Consider the following 17327-nt stretch of genomic DNA (forward strand, 5'->3'; position numbering starts at 1 on the left):
AAACAAAGAAGGAAATCCTTAGCACGCATGTTGTCGGTAATACACGAATCAAGAAGGCTGTTTGCTCACAACTTGGCACACAGTTAACGCTCCGGGCACTGAACTAAACATGACCAAGATCTTCGAATGGTGAACCGGTTAAACTCTGAGAAGAATGCAGTAAGACAAAGACAACATCATATACAGTCTTGGGAAAGACGGAAAGTGGGTTAAAACCAAACCTGCCGACATAGCAGCACACCAACAATGTACAAGTCTCTTTTTTCTGGGACTTCAAATCTTCTTTCAGTCATTTCACTTTTACTTGTTGAAATATTGACTTTAACACATGAAAAGTGCCTTATTTTGCGGCGGCATCAGATTGGTTTAGATTTGACCAAATTGACATTGGTTTGACTTTCCACTGAAGACTTTAGGTCCAGTCATCTCCACCTATGGCATCAGGTATCAGGAGCCCTTATTATTACCTGTCTGCTACTTTTGGGACAGATCATTGACAGTTTAAACTTTTTCCTTCAGCCAAAGCGCCTGTATGCTGCCACGTGGCCAGTCAGCCTTCACTCTTACTGGCGCCAAATTGATTTCTTTTATCTGGCATGTCAATTCACAGCAATGACAGCAGGCCTGGTACCACATTCCCACACCACCCATCACAGGATACCTGCCCAAATACCTTTATCAAAGTCCATTAATCACAATTCTCTGTTAAAGAGCACAGGTTTAAACAGGCCACAGAACAGACTAGTTATTGACTTACAGAGCAAATGATTCACATCGAAGAAATCCCTCCCAGGTAGAACGCTCCTGTTAATGTTTTAAACTGTTATTGCAACACCTGCAGCTTTGCTTGCCAAATGTTTATCACAGCTCAATCAAGGGCCAGCTCTTCATGCAGTGGACAATGTGGCTAAGGTGAGCTTAGAGTCACACCAGATGGAAAATACCACTAATGGTTACTTAAAAAAAAAACAGTTCCAGACAGCAGTGTAGGGGTAAAGTGGAAAAAAATCCATAACTGGGCAAGTTTTGGAGGTATGCAACTGCTGCTCAGGGGGTGAATCCAGCCCTCTTTCCGTTTGCATTTCCTTGGATGGTTGCACTGTTATCATAATATTGGGACAAATATATAAATACATTTCAGATCTCTTCAAAATAAAACCCCACTTTAAACAAGTGAAACAAATGATTCGGCTTACATTCTCAGTTACTCTAAGATTTGTCCTCCAGATTATTGCAGAATGTCTCTATGCATGTCAGGTTAAGAAAAGTCACTTTAAAGGAACAGGAAAGTGGTCTTTAAAAATCAGGTCTTATAAAACAGTAACTCATTATTACTGCTGCAAATCACTGAGATCACTGAGAGTATTACAGTCGATGGAAATGCTCAGTAGAAGACTTTCTGTCTCACTGTGCTCATTGTTTTCTCTGCAGGTGCAAAGAGAAACGTCACTGTCTCTTTAGTTTAGCAGGGCTGAGATTCACACTCAGCACATTCTGTTGCTGGGTAAGCATTTGGAAATTCCAGTTCAATGCAGACAGAAACTGATGGCAACAGACAGGTACAAGAAGTAGACTGTATGCATTCTGGAAGTCTGGAAAATCCCACTTTTTATGTGGCTGAAAACTCAACACTAACACACTTATTCAGAGTGACAGGGAAGGAAGAAGTGAGCAAAGAAATAAAGCGAAACAAACAATATATGAAAGCCTGTGACATATTTTGAAGACATAAGTATTAGGGTTTTACTACAGGCTTGTCTGCTATTTGCCGAGCTCATCTCTGATGACGGCCCTGCTGTGAGTGCTGCGGTCCTGCGTGGGAACTTGGCAGCTGGAAGGTGCTCTTGTGTTCATCTTCGACCTGAGTCTCTGTGGTTTATAGTGTTGTTTAGGCCTGGGATTCTTTTTTTCAATTTTAGATTTAGGCCTTCAGCCTTCAGAAATACTGATACTGTCTGTCTACTCAAATAGCTGGTTATGAGACAGGTGTGAGTCATGAGGAATGTTGTCATCAAAAACATCTAAACAAGTTGGGTTTTTGTTCAGTAATGGACAGCGATAAATGACCTTTTCAGAGTCCTCAAAATAATTAAACCATTCTATTCAAATAGCAGCTAATTGTAGTGACAAGTTTTGGTACTGCCTAAAAGTATCCAGTACAAGCAAAGAAATACAATCCAGTAGAGGAATTACCCCTGTAAATTCTTAGTTCCTCTCCTTGCATCATTCCACTATTAACAGCTCTGCCTGTTGCTGCTGGTGACTGACAGCTTCGTGTATCTCAGTGGTTAAAAATAGCAGAGAAAAACAAACACTTACTGTACTGGCTCTCCTTTACGGGGAAATCTTTGACAGGAACGCTCGAGTCTTTATCCATGCGTAGAGATATGACTTTTTTCTGCAGGCTGGCTGATTTCCTCACCACAAATGTCTATGGGTAAGGAAAGAGAACACATCCAGTTAATGTTTGCACAAAAACTGGGTCACTCTTCATGTTCTGCTGACTCAGCTGTGCTTTGTAGAGAGCTGGAAATACTGTAAGGGATGTCCTAACATCCAGGCGCTTCCTATATTTACAAAACATATACACAACAATGGACGTGTAGTGCTGTATATTTACTGTTATCAGAGGCTAAAAATATCCTATCCTATTTTAAAAAACACAGATTTTGATGGAATCTTGCAGAGAGGTGGGGTATCGGCAATATCATTTAATTTTGGTCCCAATTATCCAAAATATTTTCTTTAAAAACAGACAAACACCGACCATGGCAGAGATACTTTTACTGTTTTTTTAAAACGTTTTTTGCAAAATTAGTTCTTTAAGACTCAAAAAAGTGACTCCCATCATGTTGTTGAGTGAGTGATCTTGTTGTAATGCATATAAGCTGACTGCGTTTAGGCCCAGGTCAAACAATACACTACTACAATTGTGACTGGTTTTATTGAGGAAAAGAAAAAGTTTGCCGTGTTAGTTGTGATTTCATGCCTCTGTTGTATTAAACATTAACTATTAATCCAAAGTGAGAGCCTCCAGGTAAGTTAGCAGTGTTGGAAAGAAGGAAGCCGCAGTGGCAGCTGTTGCCTCACCCCAGCTGGCTCGTTCTGCAGTATGTGCATGGCTTCCTTGTGGCTAAGGCCCAGCTGTAGCCACACAGTGTGGGTATGCACCAGTCTGTCCAGGACACTGAGGCGTCGGTGAAGCGAGTCATAGCCAGAGTCTCTGGCACCGGCCAGCCCTCCACCAATGCCAGCACAAGGTGAGGCCTGCAGGAAGAGGCCTCCCACTTCTTCCCCCAGTCTGGAAAAACAAACACATAAAATCAAGCATCAGTGGCCGGCTATACAAACCACAAAAAAATATGCAGAATTTTTCTTTTAACGTGTAACATTTGAACATATTTAAGAATTGAATGCATGTTCAGAGACATTCTCACATGGTGCTATATCAAAGGGCGATCGTGGCTCAAGAGTTGGCAGTTCGTCTTGTAATCGGAAGGTTACCAGTTCGAGTCCTGGCTCGGACAGTCTCGGTCGTTGTGTCCTTGGGCAAGACACTTCACCTACCGCCTACTGGTGATGGCCAGAGGGGCCGATGGCGCGATATGGCAGCCTCGCTTCTGTCAGTCTGCCCCAGGGCAGCTGTGGCTACAACTGTAGCTTGCCTCCACCAGTGTGTGAATGAATAGTGGAATTGTAAAGCGCTTTGAGGGTCTCGAAAAGTGCTATATAAATGCAATCCATTATTATTATATCCACAACAAAACTGGTATTTATTAAAAATAGTTTTTTATTGACATAGTTAATTAATAAAAAGTAGTAAAAAGATGAAGAAATGTTGTAGATGAGCTGTTCCTCGGCAATAAACTCAAATAAAGAACGATACAAAGGTGGACTGATTAGATCGAACGCACCCACGCAGACAAAAATCCCCTAAGTGTGGCTAAAATGACGCCTCGACTTCCTTTTTTACAGTTCCCTTTAATGAAATTTACTAGAAACTTTCTAGCAGTAAAAGTAAACCTAAGAAATTAGGAAGGGGGGCAAATACTTTTGAGCACTGTAGACTTTATGCTCAGAAAGCTGATGCAACCGTTTCCAAAACATCAAGAGAAAGCCTTTATTTCTAAACTCTTGTTGTGAAGCATCAGTGGGCTATGCAGTGTTGTGATGGTTCCCTCCATGTAAGAACATTTATGGTTTGAGTCTTTGTTGGTTTCCTCCTGCAGTCCAAAGACATGCATGCTAGGTTAACTGGTATTTTAGCTGTGAATGTAAGGTTTAAACTGTAGAGGAGAAACAAGTTGTGGAAGAATACTTGGGCTTGTAAGCTAAAGCACTCAGTGCGACCCAGCCTTTAGTTTGTTTGCACAACCATCAAGACATCTTTTAACTTTGTATTTCTGAAAACAGTCAACAGAAGCTCACATATTTACTTAATATGTTATTTATTAACGCAGTAAAGCCCCCTACTGAGATTACACACAGTTCTTCCAGCTCTCACTATATACTAAGATGCCCACGCACACTTTTAATGCTCAAAGTGTTCATAGTGTTTAAAAAAAGGCTATGAGTAATTCAGTAAATTTAGTTTAAATTATTCCAACACAGAGAGTGTGCCTCGCAGTGCCTATCAACCTCCTCAGTTCCTCAATAACTAACCGGTACTTTCTGAATTCTACAGAAACCGTCTCTCAGAGAATTAATCACTGAAGTCCACACTGGACCTTCCAGCTAAGGTATGAAACTTTACATTAGAACCACAGGTGAGTGCTGCATGTTCACAAGCAAATCAGGTATTTGTTCAGAGACGTTTTATTCAGAGTTGAGAGACGAGTGAGAAACACACACTGCAAAGCAGCTCCTGTTTGTCAAGCTGACTCCTGACATTGCTCAGCGGCATCTTTGTGCCGACATCACCACATTTCACACATCAAGACCTAAAGGTTTGCTAGGAGCGCTCTCTGCTGGCAGACATGGAGAAATACACCAGAAGAAATCTAAAGAGATACAAGCACAAGCAGACACACACAGACACAGCATGAGCTCACCCCACAAGTGTTTCTGTCTTCTGATCTCCTCCCACAGGCTCCGTGTTTTTCCCCATCACCTTCTTCAGAGTGCCGATCTCCCAGGCAAATGAGTCGATGAGCTACACAGACACAGAGACAAAGACTCGATGATCAAAGTGCTTCTGCTGCGTTTCCTGTGGTGCAAACTCTTTGTGGGGATCAATCCGACCTTTGGCTCTTGGGAGTGAGGACATCCTGACTTTCAAAGGATGTTTTAGAACTCGGAAAGAACTTTATGGTTCAGGTTAGAGTCAGCTTTAGTTTATGTTTATTTTATTAGGATGTGTTTAAGAAGCGAAGGATGGCATTTGTCCATGAAAATCCTCTTCAGGAGAAGTAGAAGTACATGTTTGTGGTTGCAAGACAGTCTACTCCCATTTAACCACTTCCCATTAACTAACCAAAGTTGCTACAGAGGAAACAATTTGTGTCTGTGTTCATATTGGAACATCTTCATGTCCATACAGGTTCCACAGAGATCTGTGTTGTTCACCATTCAAATCTTGTTAACCACAACACAGTATCAATATAACATGGTTTGAATCGTAGTAACTTGAAAACAAACACATTTTGCATGTTGTCTGAATGGCCACATTGTAATTATTTGATGCTTATGCATGTGATGTTTGTTTTAAACCAGCAGTTTAGTCCTCAACATTGCCCAACTGTTTAACTAAAAGTATAAGTATTTCATTTTGCTGGACTCCACTTTGACAACAAGTGAAGTGTAAAACGCCCAGTCAGGTTGCTGAAAAGAGATTTAACCCAGAGCCTTCTTGCTGTGAGATGCAAGAAAGAACAAGCAAGAATCCAACTTCCATGTAGTTGAGTTAGAAGTTATGTGGATGCCTGATCACAAACATTTCACAACCAAAAAGGTTGATCAAATGTACTAAAAAAAGACCCACACGTCAGCTTTTTTAAAATGCCAGTTGCGACAGCACTCATGTGATCACACACATACATATTAGATTTTTCTATCAAGTATTTCCTGTCAGCTGTTTTTCCACTTCTAGACAAATCATACTGAGAAAAGAAATGTACAGAAGAGCAGAGAACCACATTCTTTTGACCAACTATCTTGTTTTCATAATAGCTATGAGCTAGCTCACTGATTTAACACACTGCATCTTGAATCGTTAAACATGAACTGTATTAGCTATCAAACCATAAAATACGCATAAAATATGTGAATAAGACTTTAAATTGTGTCTGTGCTGAACTTTCTTTTGTTTCTTTGTTGCTCAACTAACTTTATTCTGCAGGTTAACAATGGCCTCAGTAACAGCTAATTATAACTTGTTGCACATTTTTAAAGCCACTGGCTCTAAAGCAAGAACAATGCCTTATTAATTTTAGGAAAAAATAAACCATTTTAACAAACTAAAGGCTTTTATTAATATTTTTAATCCATAAAAGATTTCTATATACGATCATAAGCATCTTTTAGGGCTTCATAAGCATTGTATGCCCATCAAATAATGCTTTTTATAAGGCCTTGACAATAAGTATTAAGAACAGAAAGGGAAATTCAGATCAGCCAGAAACTACCCTTTATGGGTAAACTGGCAGCAGACACTTAAGGCCAGGAACACATCCAATCAAAAGAGCCTATTTGTAAAATTACAACAAAAAAAACCCTCATTTGTCTTTCCATATAAATTGTTTAGCTAAGTGAACGATTTGACACAAATTCTACCTTCTTTTTTCTTTGTGTCAGTCTGGCCTTGACCCTCGTCAGAGTGTCACTGATGTCACTGGTTTCACTTCCCAGTCCAGCTTCTGTTGGGCAACCTCACATCAGCAGCTTCAGCAGAGTGAGGAAACCTTTAGTTCAGCTGTTTCAGAGGAAGTCAAATATCTGACTCCTTCATTTTTTAGGGGAACATTTAAGGTTCACAACCTCAACATTTAGAAAGACAACACTTTCTGAATGAAGCCACAGATGTTCCCCTCACCCCCCCCTCCCCCCCCCAACAGACATACAACATTTTGCTTTGAAATCAAAGTACCAATTTAATATCATTTATTATAGTAATAATAAGATGTAGTAGCTTTAAATCAGTTTGAAAAAATTACCATTTACAAATTATAAATGCTAAACAAAGAAATAAATTTCCTAAACCAGATGAATAAAATAAACAGCTACTGCCAAAAACAACTCCCAGATTAACAGCTACAGCCCACCACAGGGGGCGCCACAAGCAATAAAAGCAGCTTTAACTACCAAATTTAAGGGGGCAGAATGCATATTAAGAGAAAGCCAGGCCACACTGGCTCAGACAACAGCTTAGAATATTCTAGCACTTCTCTTTGAGCTACAGACATAAGATTGTAGACATTTCAACTGTATTTCAGCAGGATCACAATGGGTTTTTGATTTTTGCTATAAATCATAACTGATTTGTCTCTCTATAATATGACTGGCATCAAAGTATAAGAAAAACTTTGTGTCCTATGTTTTAGAATATATCAAAATATTATTGATATTAATATCCAACTAATGTTTGTTGGTAGATACAGTAGTGTGCAAAGGTCTTGAACCAGCTCTTATTTCTTTAAATGCATTTTCCATGGAAGCAGAATTTCTTGCAATAATTCAAACAAAGGTACCAGTACCAGTGTCGTGTTTACATATAACAAAGTTGTCAAGGAACCAGTTTTAAAATGTATCTTTAGGTAGTTTGTTATTAGCACCCTGTCTGCCCGTCTCATTTCTGTAATTAGCTACACAGTCTGACAAACATGCACCAACAAGAGTATTCCCAAAGAGCTATTAGCTAGAAAGTTGGTGTGAAGTGTGTCTTTAAAAGAAGAAACTGGATACGTGGAGAACAAAAGTCCTTAAAAAAAAATCAGGATAAAAAAAATACATAAAGACCTGACACCTGGCAAGATATTCATCTGGCCTTGGCGATCTTTTTTCAGTTTTGAGATCCAAATACTGGCAAACCTGATTTTACAGGATTTACTCTTAAATGTTTTGAGGCGACTGCTGCTGTGACTTGGCACTGAATATAATAAAACTGAAATGCATCTCACTTTCCAGCTTGCTCTTATATAACATCTATTACAGCAATGCAAGTCTGCAGTGACAAAGTGTTTTAGTTTTCAATATCACTATTTTTATTAAACCCCTGTGAAAAAGCATGTGAAAAGTGATACTATTTTGATATTACATTTAGACCAATGACTGCATTGGTTTAGACCCAATCAGACACAGTACTTGATCAACAGAGGCTCGCTGAGCACCAGCTGACACTCAGTGATGTTTCTCAGAAACGTCTGAACAGGACGAGCCACTCTTCTACGCTTCTCTACGCTCTACTGAAAATAAACTTTGCACTCTTTCACCTCTAGTTTCAAACACTGACAAGCTGATATTTTCTAAGTGTTAACCATCAGTGCCAGTTATCACAACATGCTAACACCTGCAGCGGGTTAGCTGTAGTCCTGCCTTAAACACACACACACGGCCTTGTATTACAACTTTGACTCACATCAAAGCAATAATGACTTCAAAGCTCGGCACTAACAAAAAACCTAAACTACAGCAAGTGACACACTCTGCATGCAATTGTGCAGGGCTGCTATTAACAAAGGAGAACCTACCACACACCCACAGACACATGCATGCATGCTGAAGTCACCGTTTCACCCTCACCGCATGGACACCTGTCCTAACAGACTCCATACACTTGCATGCCGTGTAAACGCCGAGACAGTGACCTTCCGCTCTACATCAGTATGATTTATTAAAGGTGTAATTAAAAGGCCTGAAAGTCCCAGACAACATAACACTTTTAACAAGTGTTTAAAACAGCATTGTCTGTGAGGAGCAGTAGCGTGGATTCAGCACCACAGCGACTCTCTTCAGACCTCACAAAGCTTCGAATACAAAGAGTTGCTCCTAGTAACATTTTCAAAGCATGTCCTATTAAATTTAGGATGAAATATTGATTTAATAGTAAAAATAATTTATCTACAAATAATACAATGTTGAACACTGTGGAAAACTGTTGGGAGTGGTGAGGAGGACTCACAGAGCACAGTGCTGCAGGAGCGCACCAGAACAAAGTTCGGCCACTTTGTTTTCCTCCAAGTTGGGAAAAACTAAATATGCACTTCACAGATTTCAGTTAATTCATCTTTTTAAAGGTCTAATCGAGCCAAAAGGACAAAACTGTGTGTTTCTGAATTAAAAACTGACTCACAGCAGTACAATTTTTTTCTTCTACAGTCTTCAGTAACTGAGATGAGCATTTAAACAAATAACCTTATGAACTATTCATGCACTCAGGTCAGATGTAGGAGCTCTAAGAGTACTCCTGTTGTTGCGCTGCACAGGCAGAGACACTGCTTTATGTTCCAGCGTTATCACGTCTTTTTTATTTGTGTAATGAAATTGTCAATTTACGGTCATAATGACACCATTTAACAACTCTGCTCACCCCACAAGTCTTGTCTCAGGGGTTACTGAGACAAGACTTTTCCCTTTTTTCCAAATACATCCAATTAAATTTTACTTTACTGTACTTTATCTGACAACTATCACACCTCGTCAGTGCCAGAGTTACTGTGTCACTCTGTTGACTCCATGCTCTAAGTGTAAGACGAAATAAGGAAATTAAGGGTGGATTTTCTCACAAAGTTGATTTCAGTCTTAATGAAATTCCCCTAATAAATAAATGTCTATGAAAAAGAAAAGTAATTGCTTGTTCCCCATCTGCAGGGTGTGGTAGTATCACTTGTAACTGTGAGTGTCAGAAACACGAAAAAAAAAAACCCACATTGCTTGATTAAAGCAATGAATCTTTCAAAAGATAATGTGAAATTGTCTTCATTTCTTCATCAGTCAGAATTTCTTTAGTAGGAAATGTAGGACATTTTGACAAGAGCCTGATTTCTCATGGTCTGATGAATGTGATGCTGACTGCAACTTCTTCCTCAAAAACTTTGGACATCCAGCACACACTAAGCTTCACAAAAACAAAGACATAGAAAGCTTTAGAGAAAAACAAGTGACAGAACTAAGCTCAGGCAACTACACCTCTGTCGCATCCTCCTTTTAATCTTCTCCAAGGTTTGGCCTTTAACTGGTTTTTCTGACCCCCAGCCCCACCTTACACTGAAGCCAGAGGTCAGTGAGGGACAGTCTCTACCTGAAGCGTGCTGAGCGCAGCTCTGTTTGTAAGGATGTTTCTGACTGCTCAGGGTGACACACACCTTGAAGAAACTGCCCTTGCTGTCCCGCTTGAAGGGCAGACTGATGTTACTTGTAGACATGTTGCCTCTGTGGTCGTCTCTGTGCGCCTGTCTGCTGAGCCGTCTATGCAGAAGGGGAAAAAACACACACACAAACATTAGAGACAAACAAGATTCACCCCAAAGGAGATTCACTCGTTCAGAAACACCATTTCCCCACCACACTTTTTCTCATTGTCTTCCTCTAAACCATTTGAAATAAATTAAGGCTGCTTGTGTATGGAAGGAAACAACCCCACCTCAGAAAACAGAAACAAAATTAAGGATTCACTTTCATTCACTTGCTAGCACAAATACATACTAGAGCACATGTTCTATTGGGATATAAAGGTACTATGTACATATGCACTGTGATTTAAATATGGGACAAATCTGATATCTCTTTCTAGTTTCTGTACTCTTGCTGCAGAAAGTTTTACAGTGTTGTGAAAAATTATTTGTCTCCTTCCTGATTTCTTAGTTTTCTGCATATTTAATCAAACTATTTTTACTTTTTTCAAAAAACTAACTGATGAATGATGATGTCATTTATTGAGGGCTATCCAACTGGTATTGCTCTACCTCACTCCTGATTAATCATGGTTTTAAAATAATTTCTATTTTAAGCAACACGCATATTTTAGGTCTTATACTCTGAAAAACATTTCACTCAAAACAAATTCCAAAGCAGATTTGTGTTTCCTACATTACTGTTTGTGTTTTTAAACAGACTGAACGCACGAGCATACGCAGAGGCACGCTTCTCACAGATGTTGTGGTGGATCCTTTTACAGCAGCTGATACGAGCCAGCTGTGAGTGGCATGCAAACACATTGCAGTCCTTCCCTTCAAAGAAACACATGAGTAAGAGGAAAACACCAGCCACCACTAGCTGACCCAAAATCCTTTCCTCTTCAGACACTTCAACAACAGTGCTTGAACATAGGCTGTTATGAAAGCATAAATCTTGAGTCTGCGGCTGGACAAACATTTTATTCACCGTTTGACTCGAAATGTAATATACTGCGCAGACAAAGGCTGACACTTTTTTTTGGTGCTGCACATTTAACACTCAGGGCTCGAGCTAGAGGTCAAACGTCTAACTGTTGATGCCCTCAGACATATATGACATGAGGGAATGCAATGTATGGAAAACTATTATATGTAATCTATACATGTAATCCTGAGGCAACAAGAACTTCTATCCATAACAATCCTGGTAACAGAGCTGTGATGACACAGAGCTACTCTAAGTTTAAGGACATGGAACTTTGCCAAGAGAGTGAGGTTGGGCGTCCACTACCCCACTAGTGGTAGGGTTTAAGATATCTGAAGCTCCATCATGGTAAGCATGGACAGAGCCTAATGCTGGTTTTCCCCACTGAGGTGTTTTTACCCTTTAAGCCCTGAAAAACAATTTGAGTCAAGCAAATACCATCTCTTGGGGTCAGGGTAAGGAGTTCCAACATCTGAAAAGAACAATGATCTGGTCATTTTTAACAAAAAGGAATCACTTGGGGAACATCTGATTATAGGGACTCTTGGACACTTTATGAACGTAAAACTATGCAGACCGTCTTAAACAATGACGCATGCACTCTAGAGCAGCCCAACAGTGACATGGACAAAGAAGTCACATGTAAGCTAATCCACGAGGAGCTTCTCTGTAACACTGATCATTTATTAGAAGTGATAGAACAGCCTGGACCCACCTTCACTAATTCAAGCCATGACATGTAGAGCACCATGTCAGATTGGTGTTGGCTGACATGTTTCCTCATGTCCATTCTGCTAGGACAATACAGTCTCACCATTTTTAAAAACCAGATCCTTTAGATTCACTGCTAGAAACTAAATTGTACTGGCAGTGAATGGAGCTGACCAAACCACAGGAATAAAATAAACAAGGACAGGATGTACTGATGAGACATCTAGCTGTTGAACCAAGGGGAGAAGTCATTTTTTGGGGAAAAAACAACAACACCAGAGCATCAGATTTCCCTTTTATTACTATTAAATTTCTTTTTTCTTTTTTTGGCTTGAGAAAATTGGCAAACGTAAGATTGAGAAACCATGAGAAAAACAGGTTTCTTTCCTGGAAAGCAAGCACAGCTAAAGATTCACAGAAGGCATGCGACCTCACTGTTTTTTGTTGTTTTGGTTTTTTCCAGCCTGCCTCGTTTCTCCTCTCCTCCTCACAAATCTATCGGGGCTCTGTTGGGTCAAGTCCTCATGTGAAAACAAAGCAGCAGGTGGGGTTACAGTAAGATGTGTTTGTGATTGTGTGTGCGAGTGGCGGCAAGCTGCAAGTGTGTGATTCACACACAGTCCAAACCCGGTAAACAGGAAGGCTCGTGTGGTTGTCAATCCATGAAAAATAAACAGACTGCCAGTTCCCCAGAATAATAAATAGCAGAAGGAATGCATAAATTACACAAAGTGAGAAACAAACAGTGGTGCAATATGTTAACGCCAAATGATTAAGTAATAAAAAGAATGAGGCAAGTGTTTAAGGAAATGAGCTGTTTGATCACCTGCTGAAGTCAATGCCTGTGAAGCACTGCATTGGAACTAATGTAAGTTCTGTATCTTTTGAACACACACTGAGTATTTCCTTGTAGTTTTTTTTCCTTTTGAAAACAGTACTTTATGGTTTATGGAAAATCCATAAATTATGGCCACAAATATAACCCTTATTTGAGAATGGGCTTTGCAATAGATCATCAACATTTCAGTGTCAAGAGTTCCAAAATCTCCGTCTTAATGAAATGACATTGATGACAAGCAAGGAATCATCTGTCATTTTCCTCCAGTTACTATATTTGGTTTTCTTCTTTACCAGTCCGTACATACACTCTGTGACAGTAAGTCACATGCTGCACGGTTCCCAGGAAAATGTGGCTTAACAAAGTCGGCGAGTAAAATACTACAACAGAACATGTGGAAATGAAAACGTGAATCATACGTGTGTCACTGTGTCATGTTTACAGTAAAGCAGCCATCAGCTGCAGAGCTGCAACACATTCAAACCATGTGTCATACCTGTAGACACCTTAGATTTTTTTTCCCTTTTGTTCAAAGAGACACATTAGAGTTTAGATGTGATGTAAACGTCCACATTAATCTTTAGAAAAAAAATTAAACACACTCAAGAAGTCAACAAAAGTAAGTGCAACAAACACCAGCTCAGCAATATTGGAATCCACAACTATGGCTGAAAAAGGGAAACAAACTGAGATGAGTCATATCCTTTAAAAGAAGTCTGGGTTGTTTTATGAAAACTACACCTCTATCACATGTTTTGCGTTCAGGGTCCTGGTATTAGCATAGCTGCTACTACATAATACTTGTACCAGACTTTTTAACACAGCGTGTTAGACCACTATGATAAGAGTGACAAAATGTGCTCACTGACCACAGGACTGCAGAAGCATTTAGAAGCCCAGCGTGTACCACTACAGGACCAGGCCTGATTTTAAACAGTGCTGCCTGAGGTCTCAATAATCTCAGACATTCATTATTTTCCTTTGCATACAGAGATTCCTCCAGATTATCTTAACCTTTGAAGAAATGTTATGGTCATATTTCTGTGTGTCTGAGTTCAAGTGAAAAATGCGTATGCTGTCCCAAGAGACCTTGAGAAGAGTAAATTACGTTCATGTGTTCACATAACTGACCAGTCAGTTCAATACAGAGTCTCACAGTGAATACATTACATGGAGTTAATACTGCTTTTTGTAGCTGATCTACCATCTTTTGCAGTATTTTTAAGCACCAAGTGCATAAACCCTATTAGTGTTCGACCTCAGAGCAGTCTGAGGTCACTGCATGTCTGAGCATGTGTGCTGAGACATAAAGGAACTGAGTGGACTACTGAAGCTTACTGTTCACACTTAAAACCACAAGAAGCTCCCACCCTCCCAGCCTAGCATATAGCTGTACAACACTCATTTTCATAGGTGTCTTTTTAGCAGTGCCACATGACTCACCATTATGTGTTCAGTTACTATTTCCCAACAAGTCACAATTCTCTGGTGCTCAGAGACAGTCAAAAACAAACACTACTCAGGTTGGTGTCTGTTTCCTTTCTGTTTCCCCTCATTATCATCCTGTTGATAATGGGGGGGGAAAATCCCACACACAGTCCCAGACCTTGACCCTAGGTGGGGGGTTCAGCTGAGGTAGCACCATCAAAATATCACCTGGCTTCACATACAAAACTCCTTCAACATTTTTCACCAACTTATTGTGTATGACAGTGGTATCCAGCATCATTACCTACCAACCTACAGCAACTGCAAGGAAATCACAAATCAGTGGTGCATCACTGGCATGCAGTGTTTTCCACACACAGACTGAACAGCCCACTCAGACTCACTAACAGCTGCAAAGGATATCTGGTGACTCGTTTTAGCATCTTATTTTCAAAGCTTAATAGCTGCTAACAACCTAAGCCTACACGTTCCAGTCTCTTTATCCCTGACAGACATAAGCTTAGCATCTCCACAGCTTCCACTTCATGGCCTGTATTTGTATAGCGCTTTTCTAGTCCCTAAGGACCCCAAAGCGCTTTACACAACCTGTCATCCACCCATTCATACACACATTCACACACTGGTGATGGCAAGCTACATTGTAGCCACAGCCACCCTGGGGCGCACTGACAGAGGCGAGGCTGCCGGACACTGGTGCCACCGGGCCCTCTGACCACCACCAGTAGGCAACTGCCCAAGGACACAACGACCAAGACTGTCCAAGCCGGGGCTCGAACCGGCAACCTTCCGATCACAAGGCGAACTCCCAACTCTTGAGCCACGATCGCCACTTCAGAATGACTATTAGGCAACTCCAGAAGTATGTTTACTCATTCACAAAAATATTAAGGTTTTTTCCCAATTTGTTATGAAGAAGACAATTTCACTCATTCCTTGTAATCACAAACTGGCTATTTTATGAAAAGGAAAGAAACTTGTGCACAGAATGGCTCCCAGTACTTTAAACCAACAATGTGTGGTGAAGTAGTAGACCAAGTTGGCAAAAAAAGAAAAAAAAAACTGTCCACATGCCATTCCTGAGCACTTCTCCTCCTCTGATGGGATTTCCTGCAGGTCATGGGCTACGCTGGCAGCCATGTAGTTACTTCCACTTAGAATGGCTAAGTTTAGCTCTTAAAAGTGTGCGAGTGCCCTCCTCTTTACATTAGCAGGGTGTGTCCCCTCGCCACAGGGCACAGATTTATTCCATGGAAACCTGTCCCACAGCACAGAGATCACCAACTTGCACAAACACACATTTGAACTGAGAAGAGAGCTCTCTGCAGCCAGACTGTGTAAACACACACACAAACACACCACAGTCTGCTGTCAAAGTATTTGCAGTGCACCACTCACACCCGGTATGCTTAACCAAATTCAACAGCACCTCAATAAAAGTGCTGATGGTGCAACACCTGACTTAAATCACAGCTCAGGCTCAAAGTATCAAATCAAATCAAATCAAATCACTTTTATTGTCACATCACATGTGCAGGTACACTGGTACAGTACATGTGAGTGAAATTCTTGTGTGCGAGCTTCACAAGCAACAGAGTTGTGCAAAATACAATAACGTAAAACAAGCAAAATATAAAAATGGCTAATCTAAAAAGTAATAAATATATGTACAATATGTAAAGGTATATACATTACTGAATGTGTATACTAAATATGTTTTTCTACGTGTGTGTGTTTGAGTATGTATATACATGTTTTACAAATGAAATAAAGTAAACAATAAAATAAGATATATAAAATATACAGAGGTTGGTATGTGCAAAACAGTGGTATTTATATACAGTATGGAGTGCATAATGTTGAAGTTCCAGTAGTGAGGGTGAGGTGTCTATGAAGTGTTCAGCAGTCTGATGGCCTGATGGAAAAAGCTGTCTCTCAGTCTGCTGGTACGGGACCGGATGCTGCAGAACCTCCTTCCTGATGGAAGCAGTCTGAACAGTTTATGGCTGGGGTGACTGGAGTCCTTGATGATCCTCCCCGCTTTCCTCAGGCACCGCTTCCTGTAGATGTCTTGGAGGGAGGGAAGCTCACCTCCAATTATCCGTTCAGAGCACCGCACTACTCTCTGGAGAGCTTTGCGGTTGTGAGCGGTGCTGTTGCCGTACCAGGTGGTGATGCATCCAGTGAGGATGCTCTCAATGGCACAGCGATAGAAGGTCCTGAGGATGCGGGGGCTCATGCCGAATCTTTTCAGTCTCCTGAGAAAGAAGAGGCGCTGCTGCGCCTTCTTCACTGTTTTGTTTATGTGTACTGACCACGTAAGATCCTCAGCCAGATGTACACCAAGGAAGCGGAAGCTGCTCACTCTCTCCACAGCGGCGCCGTTGATGGTGATGGGGGTGTGTACTCCTCTGCACCTCCGGAAGTCCACTATCAACTCCTTTGTCTTTGCGACGTTGAGGGTGAGATGGTTGTCTTGACACCAGTGGGTCAGGGCGCTGACCTCCTCCCTGTAGGCCGTCTCATCACCGTTGGTAATAAGACCCACCACTGTAGTGTCGTCCGCAAACTTCACAATGATGTTGGAGTTTCTAGTGGCCGTGCAGTCGTAGGTGTAGAGTGAGTACAGGAGAGGGCTCAGTACACACCCCTGTGGAGCACCAGTGTTCAGTGTGATGGGGGATGAGGTGGTGCTGCCCAGTCTGACCACTTGGCGTCTGTCAGACAGGAAGTTAAGGATCCAGCTGCCGAGGGAGCTGCTCAGTCCTAGATCCTGTAGTTTCCTGTCCAGCTTCGAGGGAATGATGGTGTTGAATGCTGAGCTGTAATCTACAAACAGCATTCTCACATACGTGTCTCTCTTCTCCAGGTGTGACAGGGCAGCATGGAGTGTCAGGGCTATGGCATCATCAGTGGACCTGTTGTGGCGGTATGCGAACTGTAGAGGGTCCAGTGAGTCGGGTAGTGCAGAGCAGATGAAGTCCCTGACCAGCTTCTCGAAGCATTTGCTCACGATGGG

General features: G+C 41.1%; 1 protein-coding gene across 1 annotated transcript in view; it reads right to left on the reverse strand.

Annotated features, from left to right (window-relative positions):
* rin2a (Ras and Rab interactor 2a) overlaps positions 1-17327 on the reverse strand; it is a 53006-nt gene that overhangs the window by 21240 nt on the left and 14439 nt on the right. Inside the window, exons 2-5 of the mRNA XM_063491768.1 lie at positions 10299-10401; positions 5052-5152; positions 3091-3301; positions 2320-2431 (exon numbers count right to left, since the gene is read on the reverse strand). Coding sequence (XP_063347838.1) covers positions 2320-2431; positions 3091-3301; positions 5052-5152; positions 10299-10358 — 484 coding nt within the window. The 5' untranslated portion in view covers positions 10359-10401. The remainder of the gene's footprint in view (positions 1-2319; positions 2432-3090; positions 3302-5051; positions 5153-10298; positions 10402-17327) is intronic.

Source organism: Pelmatolapia mariae, linkage group LG13 (genome assembly GCF_036321145.2).
Source record: "Pelmatolapia mariae isolate MD_Pm_ZW linkage group LG13, Pm_UMD_F_2, whole genome shotgun sequence".
Taxonomy (NCBI): Eukaryota; Metazoa; Chordata; class Actinopteri; order Cichliformes; family Cichlidae; genus Pelmatolapia; species Pelmatolapia mariae.